Source organism: Onychostoma macrolepis, chromosome 01 (assembly GCF_012432095.1).
Source record: "Onychostoma macrolepis isolate SWU-2019 chromosome 01, ASM1243209v1, whole genome shotgun sequence".
NCBI classification, from domain to species: domain Eukaryota; kingdom Metazoa; phylum Chordata; class Actinopteri; order Cypriniformes; family Cyprinidae; genus Onychostoma; species Onychostoma macrolepis.
Genome location: NC_081155.1, coordinates 31782280 through 31802319, shown reverse-complemented (window position 1 = coordinate 31802319; position 20040 = coordinate 31782280). Strand labels below are relative to the sequence as shown.

At 34.0% G+C, this 20040-nt stretch overlaps 1 protein-coding gene across 1 annotated transcript in view; it reads right to left on the bottom strand.

Annotated features, from left to right (window-relative positions):
- chrna8 (cholinergic receptor, nicotinic, alpha 8) overlaps positions 1-12023 on the bottom strand; it is a 70225-nt gene extending 58202 nt beyond the window's left edge. Inside the window, exons 1-2 of the mRNA XM_058775973.1 lie at positions 11806-12023; positions 1889-2028 (exon numbers count right to left, since the gene is read on the bottom strand). Of these exons, the coding sequence (XP_058631956.1) occupies positions 1889-2028; positions 11806-11878 (213 nt within the window). The 5' untranslated portion in view covers positions 11879-12023. The remainder of the gene's footprint in view (positions 1-1888; positions 2029-11805) is intronic.
- Between the last annotated feature and the right edge of the window lie 8017 nt (positions 12024-20040).

The following is a 20040-nucleotide window of genomic DNA, read 5'->3' as shown; positions in this document are numbered from 1 at the left end:
ATTGCCTATAGATATTAATGTGATTGAGATGCATGCATTGTCAAGTGCAACAGCTAAAATGTGATATTATTAATGTTTCATGTGGATCTTTTCATGCTCAGGGAGTCCTGCTGCGATGAAACATCAACATATGTATTCGTCTGGCATATAAAAAGGGTAAGATAAAATGAAAAAGGAAAATGTGTCACAGTGTCTTCAAAAAGACTTTCTAGAGAAAATAAACTTTTCAGCTGGAGCTGGATTCACACAACTATCTTGAGAAAAAACAATCTTTTAAACTGCTATTTTCTTATGTTCTAACAAAAAAAAAAAAAAAAAGAAAAAAAAAAGGAAAACAAGAATGAATTGCTAAAAATACTTCTTTAGATTGTTCTTAAATTAGGATAACCTCCAGTTTGTCCTAAATCTCCAAAGGTAAGAATAAATTACCATATTAATTTATTAGGTTATTTCAAAATAATTATTGTAAGCATTAAAACATAAAAATAGCTATATGTGACATGAATATGCATTACATGACTTTTTGCTGAATTCAAAAATTCACATTTTTCATTTTTAGAATGATTTCCTCTGTTAAAGCTGTTTTGTTCTCTGATGTTAGAAAAAAACTGTAGTTGGTTGCAACAAACCACTTAAGTTAAGAAAGTCCCAGTTTTAATGCCCTTACATTTATAACAATAAAAGCTTTTCTTAAATTAAAGGGTTTAGTATAACTGGCCAATGGGCCTTGGTTGCCTTCAGAAGTACAAAATATTTAAATTATTAAGAGCTTGGTGAAAGGAAAACAACATCTGCTAAGGAGCAGAAAACAAACATTTTCATTAACAGCACAGTCCCCAAGTGAAGTGGTCTACTCATGGGTCCAAGCAGGTCAGAATATTTTAACTAGCCCTAAAGCCCTATATAAAGAAGTGTTAATTGTTAAGTTGGTTGTACTTCCCATAACACTTTCCAGAACCTTTACTCACCATAAAGAGCTCTTTGTGCAATAAAATGATTATATGGATCACAGTCTAAGAAAAAAATCTAGACCAGGGGCGCATCAGGTAATCACAAGCGAGACTATGGGTGCTCCAGACCTCCAAGATTCTATGGATGTTGAAGGTTCTTCATGGAACCATAGATGCCAACAAAAACCTTTATTTTTATTTTAAGAGTGCAGGTCTCCTAGCAGAGTAACCTTTGGACTTGCTCCACTACTGTCTGATAGCCAGAAAGTTTCCAAATACAATCAGAAAATATCTATCTAATATAGTAGATCTTTAAATAGATATATTGTTTAATAATTATAACAAACTCTTTTTTTTTTTCTTTTTTTTTTTGGTTTGATATTTTGTTACATAATGCATTTATATTTTTGTGGTCAGTGTATAAACACATTCATTTGTAAACCCAAAAAATTATATTGTGTAATCAAACAGCTTTGTGTGTGTGTGCAGACTTAAGCTACCATCAAATACTATTTTTGTATTTGATAGAATAGTGGTAAATAATGTACATATATGCACCTACATATACTATAATGGAAGAATTTGAAACAGACTGGTAATGAGAGTGAAGATTGTTCATTCAGGGATTTTATGAAACCGTTCTTAAACTATTGTATTTCTTCATGAGTAGAGCATGAACCCTAATTCAAAGTCAAGGTATTTCAAGGAGGGTTTCACACTTTTTAATTTGATTTTGATGCCGAAACAAAAAACTTTGACCTTAAGCACACTCCATATACAGTCTTATCAATCAAACTGAAATCAGTGGATTCAGTAAAGGATGCATCCAACTGCAAATCACCACTGAAAACACTGGGAAGTGGAATATGCATGGTGTGATGCAAACCAGCATCATGAAAGGAAGACCACATAAAAGAGAAGCAGAAGCAGACACTCACCACATCTATGATCTGAAGCAGTGTGAGTCCCAGCTCCACCACTATAGGTGCAGAATCGTTGAGAACAGGCCTTTCCAGTCTGTTATAGTTCTCCATCAACTCCTTATACAACTTCCGCTGATATTCCCCCTGTAATGAGTCTATAGAAAGAAAGAAAGAAAGAAAGAAAAAGAACGATTACAATTCTGTCATTATTTACTGACCCTCATGTACTGTAGTTCCAAATTTGTATGACTTCCTTTTCTGAGTACATTTTGCAGAATGTACTGGTCGCTCTTTCCACGCGGATACAATTATAACTTCAAAGAATGAGGCAAAAGAAACAAAGTATAATAAAAATGTCCCATATGATCTGTGAAAACATATATAGCATATATATCCTGTGGACCACTTTTATTATACATTTATGGTCCTTTTCCCAAAGCTTGGCAATAATTTCATGGCAATTATAATAATTTTTGTGTGTCATAATGGTTTGGAACAAGTGTAAATAATGACAATATTTTGTGAACTATCCAATCAAAACTGAATTCACAGACAGATGGTTCGGGGTTAAATTATTAATTAATCGTTAGACAGATTTGATTTCCACAGGCTCTGATAGGCGACTCGGTAACTGAGACTAATACCCTGAGGGACATGTAGATAAAAACACATGAAAGGAACGTTCTGAGAAAAGAAAAGAATATGTAAAACTGCAGTGTATCAGCAGTATAAAATATTCAGAAAGACCCACTCCTTCCAAAGATGGACTAAAGCGCCCTGATGTGTACAAATGGGATTTTCTCAAATGTAAAAACACGATGAGATGGAGAGATGAAACGGAAAATTTCAACAAACTAATGAATGACATAATATTAGCAGTCCTAGATAATTCAATGTGGATAATTGAATTTTCTTGGAACATCTGTGATGATGTCTATGTTTAGATTCAGTATGGTTATGTTGTTATATAAGAAGAATTTCCTTCATAAATCAAAGGAATTCATTCACATTCTAAGCAAGAGGCATCACTCACACTCTCTTGACTCACAATGCATATGAGGAAATTAAAAGGAGCGTATGTTCTGTGTATCTGTGCATGAGATTGCAGCTGTGATGGAGAGAGAGGGAGACAGAGCAAACAATATGCAGCTCGCATAAAATCTAGTATAAAATCAAGTTTTGAATGAATGCACTGATGCAAACTCTCAGCATTTTGATGCAAGATATGCATCATATCAATGTCAAACCTGCCAACCAACCAAGTATGCATTGACTTTAATCATAGGTACACATAAAACATCACTGTTGTTTCTGAAAATGTATTCATTTTCTTTATTTATTCAGTAGAAAGATGTCAACTTTGATGTTCAAACATACATATTTAAGAATTAAGGTGTCAAATTATTTTCAGAAGACATTATTTAGAACTGGTTCTTACCAATTAGAAGCCCATATAGTTGTTAGTTTTTACTGTAGCATATTTTTGTTGTTGCAACAGGGTTCACTTCATGTTTACTTTCACTGAACACATTAAATTAAACATAACATTTTGAAGTACAAAGACTGAAATAGCATTTTCTGGTAAAACATACTCCAATGACCTTTGCTGTAGTTATATGTATTATATATTATTAATACAATTTATTGCTAGAATAATACAATAATATAAAATAATTAAATTAAGCTATGCACTAAAAAAACTCAAAAGTCATTCTGGATCAAAAGTCAGAATGTCAGTAATGAGTGACTTCTGTTCTTGAAGAATGTGCTTTTTAATAAACCAAGAAAAGTTGCAATTATCAGTGGAAATATTTTAGCAGTGGTAACTGCCTTTTTGCACTGATGTGGTCCATACAGACAGATAGAGCAGCCAAACCTTAAATGGGTAGATAAGTTAAACACAAGAAGCTGCTTAGAAAGAGATATCGGCTAGGTCACAATTCATTTTCAATTATGAGTGTGCACATGGTCCTTTTTTTCAATTACCACTAAACCATATACCATTAAACATTTTTTTCCTCCTTGATTCAATATGGTGCTCTTTTCCCCTAATGGCTGATATTTGCAGAAACTATTTCGCAGAAGTCATAACCACACCTCTGCCGCACACTGCTGTTTTATTAAATCCTTTCCATTAAAAGGAAATGTCAGGAATGCATTTCAATGCATGGGCGTTTGTTAAAGAATGAGACTTCAATCTCTTGTTCCCGCAGGAACAGTGATAGCTGCTAGATAGAGGACATGCCGAGCAGCAGGATACAGGCTGGGCTTGTAAACGCTCAGGCTAAAAATCCTATTTGAAAGTTGTTTTGAAAGTTTACTTTCTAAAAGACTGGTTCGGCAATAGTGTCACTCACACATACACACACACAAATCACAGCATGGAGCAACCGACAACAGAGGAAGCAACAGAGGATTTAGCACTATGACACTAAAGGATTACAGCCCATGACGAGAATGACTGACACTCTTAACGAGGTCCCTACTGTGAAGAAATGACAGATTCCATCAGAGGCAACACATTAATTTCTCTTTTGTTCTCTTGTATAATCAGTGTAATCTGGGACACTTTTTGCACTTATTTCTGCAATTTACTACGACGTCACCCAGCTCTTTAAACTGAGAAATAAAACAAAAACATTAAAATATCGTGCATGTATTGGATATTTTACCACCTTTTTAGTTCACTGTGGCTTGCAATGTTATGAAAAATATATATAAAAAAATTAATGATGAAAAATTATAGTTTAAATGTATATTAAATGCGACTAACTGAACAGTAGCGTGTTTCTAACCCACTTAGTACATCTTAATATATAATTTTAAGTACATCTTTATATATAATTTCATAATTACTTCTATTGTCTTTTAAATTAAAGTTTATATACTTACAAACATATTTTTTCTATTGAAGCTGTATTTAAATATATTTTTTATAAATTAGTAATGAATAAGGTTACGATGTACATTTGACATATTTTAAATGTAATACTGAATAACGCGCTACATTTTAATTGATAATCAAGTACTTTACATGTTCTTTAGTATGTTAGTCAGGACAAATGTACTTCTTTAAAGAATGATAAAAAATTATTAAAACTATTATTTAAAATGTACTTTAAAGTAAAACTTTTAATTTAACATTATTACAAAGGTACTCTTTAAAAGTGTACTTAAGTGTGCTAAGTTTCTGGTCCCACTTTATATTAAGTGGCCTTATCTAGTATGTAATCATTTGGTACAATGCATTTATTGTGTACATATATGTTTTTACATATTTTTTAAAAATGCCTGCATGTAACTACATCTGTAAATAATTTCTGTAATTACATTTATAGTTACACTTATGACCAATCTCTTACACCTTAACCCACCTTTAAACCTACCCATACCACCAAACCTGCCCCTAACCTCACCCGTATCCCACCTCAATAGCGGCTAAAGTGATTTGCAATACATTATGAACACAATAAATACATTGTACTTATTTTTGATGTAGGTACAGTACATAGTAGATATGGCCACTATAGTAACCTTATGAAGTTTAAGTTCACTTCAGTGCTCTTTTATTTAAAATACGATCAAGATTACTTGACAACCCTGCTAGGATTTGAAATGAACAATCTGATGGACCACCGGTGGTCACCACTAGTTATATGCCAGTTAGAAATGCTTTCTGACTTGATGTGATGTGTGCCAAAAACACTTTCAGAGCCAGATCCATCAATTGCTCCTTAACAAATTGCACAAACTAGAGCATGAAGGGAAACAACTTACAATCTTTTGGTTTGGCCTAAAATGTTAACTCTATTTATGTTTGTGTTATATACGTTTTGTGATCACAACACTCTGATCTCTGTAGAGAATGTTGGGATTTAAACAACATTAGGAAATCATGTTTTTATTAACACTAAAATGGAGAAACACATATTCTGGTGAAACTAGATAAATTGGACTACTTGTTCTACTGTATGCACTTAATTGGTCAGAAAGAATATGAAAAAAAAATGCTCATGTAGATTGCTAATCCACATGAGAAGTGAGATGTGTCTGATTTGCCTGTTCTTTTTTCCCCTCCTCCCCAGACTACAGCCGTCTGCTCTCATTAACACTGAAGGCGAGGCATTTGACATCTCAAAAGAGTGTAGTGTTAACATAGACTTGCTTGTGAAATGTACACATCAGAGTTTAGGTGTTCCAGATTACCATAATTCATCCTAATGAAATAAGTGTTTGGGCTTCAAGCCCATTTTAGCCTGAAGGTTATGCAGTATCTGGTGAATGTGATAGTGTGGCTGTTGTGATTCAGACCAACTCTATCCTGGTCACATCTACAGCACATAAAATCCTTTAAATCACATTTGTTAAATTTCATTACTTATTTAAAAATCTTTTTCCCACACTCTCATTACTATGCATGTGCCGTCATTGATTAACCCTCTATTGCCTCAGGTTAACTAACCCATTTTCTCAAATTTGCAAGCACATGATGTTTAAAAGATAAATATGGCAATAAAATGGTTAATAACAAAGGGATGACTAAAATAAACCAATAAAAATCTATTTTATGTTCATACTTGGTGGGCGTTTTAAAAAACATTTCTGGCAATGTACACTGTGTGAAAATGCCACTCAGATAAGTAATTTGTTATAGCTAGCTAGCTAATTAGAAATATTTAAAACACACACACACACACACACATCACAAAGGATGTGGGTAAACAAATACAACAGCTGCGGTGTAAACTCAAAGCTGAGCAAACAGAAGCTGTGAAACACAATGTGGGACAGAGTGATATTACATATTTAAAAGGACTGGAACAAGTATATGTCACTTTAGCCTGCTTAGGAAACAAGCCCTCACTGAACTTTTCCTCACACTTCAGTGCTAGCATACACTGCTAAACCCCAAACAACAATCAAGGAGACTCCAGAGGGAGACGGGTGGCTATGAGATCAGCAAGCTCACAGAGAGTCTGAACCTGGGTGATTTATTGAATTTCATGCAAATGTTGAAACATAATAGCAAAGACAGCTCAATGGAAGCGTTGTGACAGTGAGACTTGTAAAAAAAGAGTGTTAGACATAATGTGAAAGACATGGAAGAGAAAAAGAGAACTGAGAACAGAGAGACAGTGTGTTCTCAACTGGTTTTGCTTTAGGATTTTACATCAGATTTGGGATCAAATTTTGAAGTGGTATTATTCCTATAACAACAATATATCCGTATTATTAAAACAGCAACAATGATATATTTAATATTCATTGAAATGAGCTGTTTTTCCTTTTTTTCAAGGGAACCTGTATTTAATGCATTGTGCTTTCTTTTTACTTTGCAGAGGTTTGTTAATGATTTTTGAGGATGAGGGGATGTACAGTAAAGTAAATTTTACATGTTTAAATCTTTGACTCTTAGGTGACAAATCAGTTTGTGCCAAAATATTGTAGCATTTAATTGGACGTATTGGGGAGCATTTTCTCCTTTCAATAAGTCTATTCATTTTGCTATACTGACTATGCATGATTAGATGATTAGTTCCATTTTATTATTTGCATTTATAAAATATTATATATTTTGACACATTTTGGGTCTTTACCCACCAGTTGAGAACCACTGTAGTGAAAGAGAAAAATGCATATAATGTAAGTTTGTGAGAGGGGGAAAAACAGTTTAAGAGAGAAAGAAACAAACATTGAAAAAGACAGATTTAGTTTTTCCTTTTTTTGATTTCTCAAGCTCTTCTTTCTCTGATTACATCTTCTGCTGGAAAGGATCAGACGCAGATGTTCTTTGCATGTGTGTGTGTGTGTGTATGTGTGTTTGCTTACTCACAGTCCAGGCCTTTTATGGGGATTTATGTCAATCCAAGTATGATTATGGCGGCACAAGTTAGATCAGAATCAGAAACGCTGTAAATTACTCTTCTTCTCCACTGAGGATAAAGAGCAAATCATTTTATATGGAAGCCTGATCAGGAACAAGATATTCTTTGACTCAAACATCAAATCATCCGGTCTAATAACACATCAAGTTTCACCTCGTGCCTTTGCAAAAAAAAAAAAAAAAAACAAGTGAGGAAAAAAGAGAGAGAAAGAGAAAATCCCTGTGGAATAAATGGGTCAGCTCACTCTCTGTAGGATTGTGTTATAGTCCAGATTAGCGATGAACATTTGGCTTTAAAAGCTGAATGGCTATCACTCCACTCTTCCCTGATGAAAAACAAGATATAGAGGAGGGAAAGAGCTAAACAAAGCACGCTTTCTTAATACATTTATTCAGTAATGGCAGTACTGGGCTAAAGGGGGCAGAGGGAAGAGAGAATAGTGGTGAAGCAGCAAACCCTGGAAAGTTACTAATCCTTTATTCTCATGCTCTCTGTTTTCTAGTGCCTAAATAAGGTCACGCATTATTTAGAGTGTGAAATATATTAGCTTAATTAACTTTACAGTACATTTACTTTATCACTTTTTACGACAAATCATTGCTCTTAGATTTTTCAGCACTGAGAACATCTACCTGCCAAGATTATGGGTAAAGTGGTAGAAGCAGGGTTGTCGATTGATTAAAGAAAATAATGATTTAATCACACAGATTTCTGTAATTAATCATAATAACCTAACATTACAGTTGTTGTAATCATAAATAGTATTTATAATATTTTAACAATGACTCTCCAAATTAATGTGGGAACAATATAGTTTAAAAATTGATTTATCTTTTTACTAATGAAGGCCAGTGTCAATAACACCAAATACTGACACTGATGCCTCTATTGAATGGATATTTTTATATATTTTTTTATATATAAGTAATTATGGCCATTCAACATTACAGTAAAACTGAAAGCCAGACCTAATCTGCAAATTGTTTTTATTAATAATTCATTAACGATAACAGAAATAAGTTCTGTAACATTAAATAAGTAATGTAAAATTTTTTATGGTAAACTTTTTTCGTAAATGTAGCTACACCATGATATCAAAGTTGATTTCAAAGTTGATTTTAGCAAACTGGTAATTAGTATTTTGTGATGGATATCAGATGCTACATTTTGAAAGAAATTTGTACAGCAATGTCCATGCATCTTCCTCAAAGTAGTTTCTGTATGTGTGTTTGTGAAAAGAAAAGAAATAGTTTTTGGTGGATCCTAGAATGAAAAAGTTTGGGAACCTCTATAATATTAAGTAAATCAAACCTGTCCTATCTTGACTGACTGCTGCAATGCTTTTTCTTATATGCACAATCAGCCTTTGAAAATGTGCATTTGGTCTTCAGCAACCCCAAGAGAGCATGTTAGACCTCTCTTTGTCTCACTCTACTGGCTGCCAATTGCTGCTTGCTTGATGACTGAAGTGATGATTGCATACAGAAGTCATTGGATATGCACAAAATGGCCAAATCTTTTCCTTTAATATACCACTGGTGGAATGTTCTTCCCAACTCCATCGCATCAAACATGCACTTGTTACTGTCAATGCACTTTAAAAACAAAACCCTCTCTATTCTTATAATTTTATAATGTCTCAACTACACTGTAATAAAATTATTTTTCTAAATAGTAAGGGAAAGTATGAAAACCTGTTCTTGTGTAATTTACTAATTTACTAGCAATTTCAGAATGAAAGTAAATTTTACTGTTTTTCACATCACATATGGGGGAAGCTGAAAACCAAAATATCATATTAATAGACCACCATTAGGCTAATTGTTACCCACATTATAACAGATCTAAATGCGAGTCTAAATTCTGATTGGATATACACCATGCATGAAACCACAGCCAATATATGCACACCTGTGACTGCACTTTAGTTAATTCTACATTAATATGCTAAGTTACGTTGCTTGGCAACCTTAAACAGCATATGGTTAGGCGTATGAAATACATGGCCAAAAAATGAGCTAATAACAGGTTAAGCTATTTCAGTCATTTCTATGACAACAAAACTTAATGCAACATCATACAATAACACAGTTCAGTGAGGTTTATATAGAAATTGTTTTCTGGATTTGATGTAGAATGTCAGACCTGAACCACAATGAACCCCATTGCAATTTACTGGAATACCAGGTGTCAGTCAAGCCCCTTTACTTAACATCAGTGCCTGATCTCAATGATGCATTTGCATCTGAATCAAGCAAATCATTGCGTCACTCTTCCAATACCTAGTGGAAAAGCTTCTAAGAAGTGTGGAAGCAAAGGGAAGAATGAATGCTTTTTTGCCATTATTTTGAAAGTAAATATTGATACAATCAGTGAGTTACGTTACTGACATGATGATGAGGTCTGGCTCACTGTTCTATAGGGTTCAGGTCTGGGTTTTGTTTAGGCTGTTTATTTTGAGTATGTTACTAATGCAAAACATATGGTATGACTGCCATATTGCTCTAATCTACATGCTGACCATTTTCTCTCAGCCAAATAGTGTAAGCTGCAGGTCTACGCGATTTTAAGGTCATGGTATAAACTCTGACCCACCATGATAGCCAGGAGCATGCTGTGAATATTGTCAGAAGGTAGGATAAAATACATAAAGAAAATATCTATCCTGATTTGCTGTTTTGGTGTCAGAAGAGCAAAATGTCATCATTGCTTTTAAAGCATTGGTTATTGATTATGAGGGCACATAAAAATTAAAAAAAAAAAAAAAAATCAGATAAACATAGCATTATTCCCTAAAAAATAACAAAGGTAAATTTTAATTTCATGGTGCCTTAAAATATATATTTAATTTGTATCTGTTTTTTTCTTATTATTTTATGGAAAGACAACAGAGGTCCAGGAATCCAGGGCCCTTTGTTTGCAACTGTTCTACTGTACCTTTTAAAGAAATCTGCAAACTCAGTCTTACAATATTACCATAATTGGCACATAGCTGACCAGAGTCATAAACTGAAGTAATTTTGCTGAAATACTAAGGGCAATGGGTGAGTTTGACCTCTGTAAATAGTTTAACAGAATTCCACACCTTAAATGGTTAGAACAGAAACCCCCCCACACACTGAATGTCCAGACAAAATCAATCAGAGAAATTTAATCATGCTCAGGCTGTAAAGGGAATTAAAGGACACAAAGAGACCACTTTCAGGAATGGAATGTGCTCCTTATCCAAAAAGTCACAATCCAAGTTCTCTATTTGACAGGTTATTATTCAGAGGAGCAATTCCAGTTCCAATGCTAATGTGTAAGTGTGGTGGATTGTACAAAATTAGTTCCATTCCTCAAATTTGATTGGCTGAGTGATGTTCTAAGAGTGCTGATTTAATAATGGGACTTTTCACTTATGTGTTTACGCAATGGTTGTTAGGCTACTTTGGTTTCTTTTAGAACTACTTTCTGTGTCAGCTAAGAAATTTTTAGAGCTAATCAATATTAAATGTCGTTCAGGCATAACACCACTCGAACATCACAGATTTATTGTAAGAGGCGTAATTGAAAGTATCGAAAGTAAGTCGAGTACAGAGACATGCACTTGATGCGCGTGCATACCCGTACACAATTATAGGTCATAAAAGCATTTCTTTCTTCCCGTCCTTGCCATGGTTGCTCGCGTCTCACATTGGCGCAATAGCGAGAAGACCTAAGGATGTTGTGCGGTATTTTTGTCAGTGCTCATGCGTCAGTGCGATCATGCCAGATGTTATGGGGTATTAAGGGGTCGAGGTGCTGCAAGGCAAATCGCACACAGACACTTTTACAAGCTGTACACAAAGATAAACACACATGCTCATATATTTATACAGTGAAATGATCAATCCTCGCTTTAATTTAGTAACTGTTTTGTCATACTTCATGTATTCAGGCTGTTAACATCTTACTACAACAACACTGAAGTAAAAGCACATTGATGCACCTTCACGGAGTTCACTTTTACGGTTAAATTTTATGTTGCGCAAATTACTTTAGTAAAAAAAAAGCAACAGCACCTACCTTTAATACAAAATGACGTCCATATAAAAATTCCAAGGTGTACAATTCCAAAATATCTTTGATTCTGCATCATTCCTGTGATGGGAAGTTGTCCTTATACACACAAGCCGACGAAACTTTAGTCTGTCAGCATCCGAGCTGTGTGCAGAGGTAGGTAACACTTGCGCGCCCTCTTCCTCTCTCTCTCGCTCTCTCTCTCTCTTCCTCTCTCTCTGCTTTGCTTTTAATTTCTCAATCACGTTTGTGACCGCAATGCAAGAGCAGTCTGTCTATAATCAGCATGTTATCCTTAAACGGTGACCCATTAACTGTCTTTTTCTGTGGTTTAATCAGACTCAGCCAAGAGTCTAATCACTATGCATAACAATACATAAACGATTTACGGACCTGGCGCGCGCTCTTACATTATGCGTAAAGACGCCATCTGGATCACGCAACTGCGGGAATTATTTCACTCACTTGCTGTGAATAATATGCTCCAACCGCGACATGATGCTTGTAAAATTTACATTTAAAGTATTGAATCCGAGGGGAGATTTAAACCCCCTTTTATTGGGCAATGTTCTTCATGGGTCATTATTTGGTTCAGTGAGGATTTATAAATAAATATGAGTTTGCAGCGCGAGAGCATCATCAGGTGTTTTGTGATCGGTGCACTAAATCTTAAGTATTACATTCCTCTCTTTAATTAATTTTAGAGGTTAAAGACGTGAACGGATAATCCGAAAGTCGCTGTTCTAAACACTGTTGAATTTAAATCATGATTCCTGTCACTATTGTGCCACTGAGCAATGCATTTAAAGCCATGTTGCTCACGACACAATGTCCCTGACGTCCAAAGGCTGTAGTCTGATAGCGCAAACCGGGACTTGTTGTCACACTTTTTACTCCAGTGAATATTTTTCTGGGTAGATTTATTTTTGGAAGTCAGTTCCTATTTAAAAACCTTGAAGTCTTGACTACAAAAACCTATTTAATATTTTCAGCCTTATTGCTCAGGGGGAAAGATTCAGTGCACTTAAAACATGTTGACAATCTAGGATAAATTGACACAATTGAAACCTGTTGTTTAGACACTGATTTGAGAAGAATACCTTTTTTTCTGGAATGTGGAGTAATACATGTATCTGAAGTAAAAAGAAAGAGAAATCTCCCACAATATTTATGCATTTATAATATAAAATATAAGAAACAAAACAAAACAAAAAATGCAATGGAAAATTACAAAGAAAATCATCGATAATGAAGTTCAAATGAATGAATTGTATAAATTAATGAGATCACATGAAACAACTTAATCCTGATATCAGTGTTACAATTGATTCCAAACTGACTCTTGTCCCGAGAACACAGTTCAACATTTCAGTTAAAATCTACTAGTGTGATTTCTTTGTTTACTTATTTAGCCTGCTATTTTAAAACTATGATGATCCGAGATGTAGAAAAGGTTGTTTATCGGAACTGATTTGAAGAAATTTAGCATTACATCACATGCTCACCAACAGATCCACTGCAGTACTAAACTCCAGTACTAAAGTAGTGTGTTTGTAAGAAATAAATGTATTATTATATAATGTATCCAAAATACAGGTCTATAATCCATAATAATGCTTCCTTCAGTAAAAAAGCCCATCCCCTGTTGTCCTCACACATCCATTAACATATTTGTTTAGAACTGTTTTAGACGGTTTTCACTTGTCAACGGTGCTTGATTTGTGCACATTTCTCACCTGATTCAGTCAAACTGGCTTTTTAACTGGAGAAAACAATATCATGGAAAGAGTATGGAATACAATACAATACATTCTCTGTCTAAGAAAGTGTTATCCCATGTGATAAATAAACAAAAACCTGCTTATCACATTTTACCCATACAAAATGATTATCATTAAAAACAATTTCACACACTATTGTACTGCTTGATGTTATAGACTGGCAAAACTGAATTGGCCCTCAGAGCACATATGTTTTTACAGTGTGCTGCACTTTGCAGCCGCATGAATTGCAAACAGATTCATCACACACTGGTGCCCCGGCAGACGTTGGTTCTCACACAGGACTATGAATGAGAGAGCAAGGCATTGAATCTGACAGTCCCCAAAACCCCATTGGTGGCAGACACCGGTATATGACCTCTCCCTCTTCTCTCCTTCTCACGGCATCCACAAGCTTTGCATAACTGTCTCTCAGCATCAGACAAGAGCAGAAAACAGTTGGGGGAAAAAGACAAGCCTCATGCACCATCAGCTCGACTCAGAGCGCATTAACTAACTTTTATTGTATTGTTCTCTTCTTTTCTTGTCAGAGTCACAGGTCATTTAATCTGTCCTTACTGGCATATAACCTACAGCCATGCAAATCTTGCTTTTGAAAGAAAACAAAAGGTTTTGATTTGTGATAAATCTCAAAAATAACCCTACTTTCATAAAGACATTAATACATTTATAATTTTTATATTAGAACACTTTATAGTATTTTATAAATTTTAATATGAAATGTTGCAAAACTATTGTTGTATAATAGATTATAACCCCCCACACTATGTACCCCCCAATAAAATGAATGTAATATTGCTAATAATAATAATAATAATAATAATAATAATATGATTCTTGGTTATAAGCCTTTTGTTGATTTTAGATTTTTTAAAATGTCATTTTAAGAATCAAAAGACGAGGCAGAAATTAGATCTTATAAGCATATAAAGTACAACCCGAATTACGGAAATGTTGGGACGTTTTTTACATTTGAATAAAATTAAAACTAAAAGACTTTCAAATCACATGAGCCAATATTTTATTCAAAATAGAACATAGAGGACATAACAAATGTTTAAAAAGAGAAATTGTACACTTTTATCCACTAAATGAGCTCATTTCAAATTTGATGCCTGCTACAGGTCTCAAAATTTGGCATGGGGGCAACAAAGGGCTGAAAAAGCAAGACATTTTGAAAAGATGCAGCTGAGAAAACATCTAGCAACTAATTAAGTTAATTGACATCAGGTCTGTAACATGATTAGCTATAAAAGGGATGTCTTAGAGAGGCAGAGTCTCTCAGAAGTAAAGATGGGCAGAGGCTCTCCAATCTGTGAAACAGTGCATAAAAAGATTGTGGAATTATTTAAAAACAATGTTCCTCAACCTCAAATTGCAAAGGCTTTGCAAATCTCATCATCTACAGTGCATAACATCATCAAAAGATCAAAAGATCAAAAGATTCAGAGAAACTGGAGAACTCTCTGTGCATAAGGGACAAGACCTTTGTTGGATGCCCGTGGTCTTCGGGCCCTCAGACGACATTGCATTACTCATCGGCATGATTCTGTCATTGAAATTACACTGTAAAAAGTGAAAGTTGACTTAACTTAAAAAAACTGAGGAAACCCGTTGCCTTAAAATTATTAAGTACATAATAATTAAAAAAAAAAAGTTAAGTGAACAATTCAATTTACTTATTTTTTTTAATTATCATTTACTTAAAAATTTTAAGGCAAGGGTTTCCTCAATTTTTTTTATCAAAGTGTAATAAATGGGCCCAGGAATACTTCCAGAAACCACTGTCGGTAAACACAATTTGTTTGCCATCTGCAGATGCCAACTAAAGCACTATCATGCAAAAAAGGAAGCCATATGTGAACATGGTCCAGAAATGCCGTCGTGTCCTGTGGGCCAAGGCTCATTTAAAACTGACTTTTTGAAAGTGGAAAAGTGTTCTATGGTCAGATGAGTCCAAATTATACATTCTTGTTGGAAATCACTGATGCCGTGTCCTCCGGGCTTAAGAGGAGGGAGATCTTCCAGCGTGTTATCAGCTTTCAGTTCAAAAGCCAGCATCTCTGATGGTATGGGGTTGCATAAGTGCATATGGTATAGGCAGCTTGCATGTTTTGGAAGGAACTATGAATCCTGAAAGGTATATAAAGGTTTTAGAGCAACATATGCTCCCCTCCAGAAGACGTCTATTTCAAGAAAGGCCTTGTGTATTTCAGCAGGACAATGCAAAACCAAATACTGCAGCATGGCTTTGTAGTAGAAGAGTCCTGGTGCTGAATTGGCCTGCCTGCAGTCCAGATCTTTCACCTATAGAGAACATTTGGCGCATCATTAAACTAAAAATACGTCAAAGACGACCACAAACTCTTCAGCAGCTGGAAACCTATATCAGGCAAGAATGGGACCAAATTCCAACACCAAAACTCCAGAAACTCATAACGTCTTCAAAATGTTTTGAAAAGAAGAGGAGATGCTACACCATGGTAAACATGCCCCCGTCCTAACTATTTTGAGACCTGTAGCAGGCATCAAATTTGAAATGAGCTCATTGTGTGCATAAAATTGTACAATTTCTCAGTTTAAACATTTGTTGTGTTATCTATGTTCTATTGTGAATAAAACATTGGCTTATGTGATTTGAAATTCTTTTAGTTTTCATTTTATTCAAATAAAATAAAAAACCGTCCCAACATTTCCGGAATTCGGGTTGTACTAGAAAGAGAGAAAGCGATGCGATAGGAAGTATTACAGGCTCAAATTTATATTAAATGACCCTTATAACCTCAGAGAAGACCCTAGTGGGCACACTATCAGGGTTTCCGTATCTCTCCCTCTTTTACCCTCTCACTTTCTCACCTTTCATTATATGAGAAAGAATATGAGTGTTCAGAAGATTGGAGTTGAAGCTTCAAAGATTGGAGGGCAGAAGGCGAAGAAAAAAAAAGATGTAGAAAAAAAGAGGAACAGAATTTAACTTTTCTGACCTTCAATCAACTCAAAGAGAAGAGATGAAGAAAGAAAGAATAGCTTAACTGGAATCCTGATTTCACTTTAAATGAAATGCTTTTTTTTTTTTTTAAATAACTTGCACTGTTGCCTTTCCTTTATTCAGAGGCATATACAATTCTCCATGATCAAGACAGCACAGAACACAGTGCATTTTTATATAGATAAATATTTTATATAGATAAAGACAATTGCATTGTGTTAACACAGAATGACATGATATCCCTTCAGATTAATTGAATATGCTACTCTTAGCAGGTGACACTGGTTCCTTTTTGGATATCATGTTACCACAGTAAGGAAGAGTAAGTGACACACTGGTTTCTATGTGACGTGCAGTTTTAACTAGCTAGTTAATCACTCAAAAACACTTGAATAAAGCATCATAATATACAGAGAAATAGAATTAAATTGTTTGTTACTTTACTGGTAAATGCAGTTCTGAGACCCATAAAGACAGTCTTGAAGACATTAGGCCTGGCTCCATACTAGAACAGTACATATTTGTAAGTTAGATGTAGTAATTCTTACCTGAACAGATCAAGGAGAGGATTTGGGGCAAAAGTTTAGTTAACACCCTCTGAGAAAGTTGCAGTGTAGTGTTATATCTCAGTGAATCATGCCATTTTTATTTTCAACCTGACACTATATACTTATTATGCACATCAAAGCTCCCTCACAATGAATATTAGTCATAAAGATGAACGTTATTGCAACCAGTGTCATTAGAGTGGGACATGCTGCCATCTGTTGGCAATGAATGTTTTTATTTTTATTTTATTTTATTTTATTTTATTTTATTTTATTTTATTTTATTTTATTTTATTTTATTTTATTTTATTTTATTTTATTTTATTTTATTTTATTTTATTTTATTTTATTTTATTTTATTTTATTTTATTTTATTTTATTTAAATGCCACAAAATCTCTTCTTAGCTAGACTCTTATTCATTTGTCATTTTACCTGAATGTCAAGAGTTATTCAGTTGAAACAGTTTTGAGGTTAATGTTTAGTGGTCTGGGAAACTGTATTAGATTAAATTTCAAAGTAGTTTTTTTTTTTTTTTTGTAATAAGTGATCTGTAGACACGTTAATAATTTTTAATTTGTGGAGTAAAAAAAGGGGACAGAAAAATGAAGTTGCTTGTGTTATAGTGTCTAAAGTGTAATATTTATTGTATTTCATGGGGATATTATTCAGTAATTCCATGAACTGGATGTACATTTCATACATATATTCATTAAAGGTCATTAAGTTTAAATTTACAGTGATGCTAATGGAATACCTTCAATTAACATTTGGGCAATAAAAGTCATAGAATAATTTTACCTTTCAGAAGACTCACTTTTACACCATTTTAAACTATAATTGTGTGTGTGTGTGTGTGTGTGTGTAAATCAAACCTTCCATTCAATAATATCTATATCTTAAATTGAAATACTTTAAATACTGTTTTTCTTTCAGACAGTGAGGTATGGATTAATTTAGAAGTGTTGTTAGTTCATAGTTATGGAGAACATTTGGCTGATGAAAAAACAAAAAAATGTCAGACCCCTGTAACATAAGAAATACAGTTGTGAGTGTGTGTATTGTAAAGTAGGTTATGTAAACTTGTTAGGATGTTGTGTGGTTTCTGAAATGAGACTGCTACATGCACTAGTGCTGTCACACCACATAATATCTCCTCTACTGAATTATACAGGAGGAGATGAAGTCAGACTATTCAAGAGCTGCGGTTGCCTGTTTTAAGTTCCTTTCAATTAAAATACAGGTCTGTTACACATTTGCGCCCATTTTGTATTTAATTAACTTGACAGGTGAAGCCTTTTGTGGCATCCTCTAAGTCTGCATTATGCATTATTAGAACAATACATCCATAAGACTTGAATTTATTATGTAAAATAAGTCATTTAAAAAATGGACCTAATCTACTGTGATTTGAATCTATTAGAAACCCCGGACCTTGCATACAAAATCTGTTACACAGGCCTCTTCAAGTCTGTCATTATAATGAAATTTATCTTCTTTTCAGTTGCATACATGGTAAAAATTACATTATTTTAATTGTAAAATACTGTAAAAATCCTATGGTAAAAACCTGTTGATTGGATAGCAGTATTTTCCATTACTATACCGCGAAAAACTGTAATAGGCCTAATGGGATATATTACAATAGGCCTACTGTTACCTTTACAGTTTTTGGAAGTGAAAAAGAACAAGTAATCTTTTTAACAGTGAAAAACTGCAAATTGGCACTCCCAGATTTCTATGTGTGACACTTCACATTTGATGGGTTTTCAGTAAAATAACTATTTTTGTTTCTTTATTTTAACAACTATGTACATATAGGGTTTTATGTTACATCTTATTTTGTTAAATTATTATTGCATTTTAGTGTCATGTGAGAAGTTTTGCATATAAATACAACATAAAAATCAGTCTTTTTACTTCAATTTCATGTCTTCAGTGTGTTACTTGAAGATTCTTTGTAATTATTTGTGAAATTTACTAACAATTTTAGTGAATTTTTTTAGAAGTAAATCCCATACCTTTTTTTTCTCTGTATAGTACAGTACTATATTGCATTGACTGGAACATAAAATAAACTATTTTTGACATGCATTAGATTGATACTGATAAATAGTCAACAATGAATTTTGATTAATGAATTTTAACATATACAGCTCTGTGATTTGTTGAAGCATATGGGGGACCTCAAGAGAATACACCTAGTGCTCATGGCTTGCAAAGAAAGAGATGGCACAACAGCGTGAAATTCAATCTACCGTTTACACGCCAGTGTTATAGAGCCCAGATGTGACTTGAAAATATATCTGAAGAATTCACACACTCTGGAAATGGAAATATTTCACGCTCTGTGCTTCTTTGAGAGGCCAGACAATATCACTCCCAGATGAGGTGCATTGAGATTAAAGCCTATCAAGAAGGCAAACTACAGTGTCAACAACACGCTGCAGCATTGCACATTTGAATAATTTCTCTTTGATGCGATACAAAAGCAGCATTCAGGAATGTAGATGTTAAATACATACTCATTCATGAATACAAAAGCCAGCATGAAATGATATTTACTCATTTTACTTTTCATATTTTGAAAATCAATAAAAGTCATTGGAGGGGAAGAGCGTGCACTGATGAATCATATAGGCTACAATAAGATTTTGGGTTGCCTTGAATATGTGACATCAGTATCATTAATTGTAAAAGAGAGAGAGAGAGAGGAACTACAGTAACAACTTTGTTTAACACTTTTCTTGTAAATGTAAACTGAATGTAATTTTGTTAGTGAAAATAAAATATTGTAACATTTTATTTTACAGTATCCTTTTTACACGTTACATGTGCTTACTATACTAATAATAATAAATTCTGCATAATTACAAGCAACTAACCCTATAAATATAAACCAAACCCTAATCCTAACCATAACC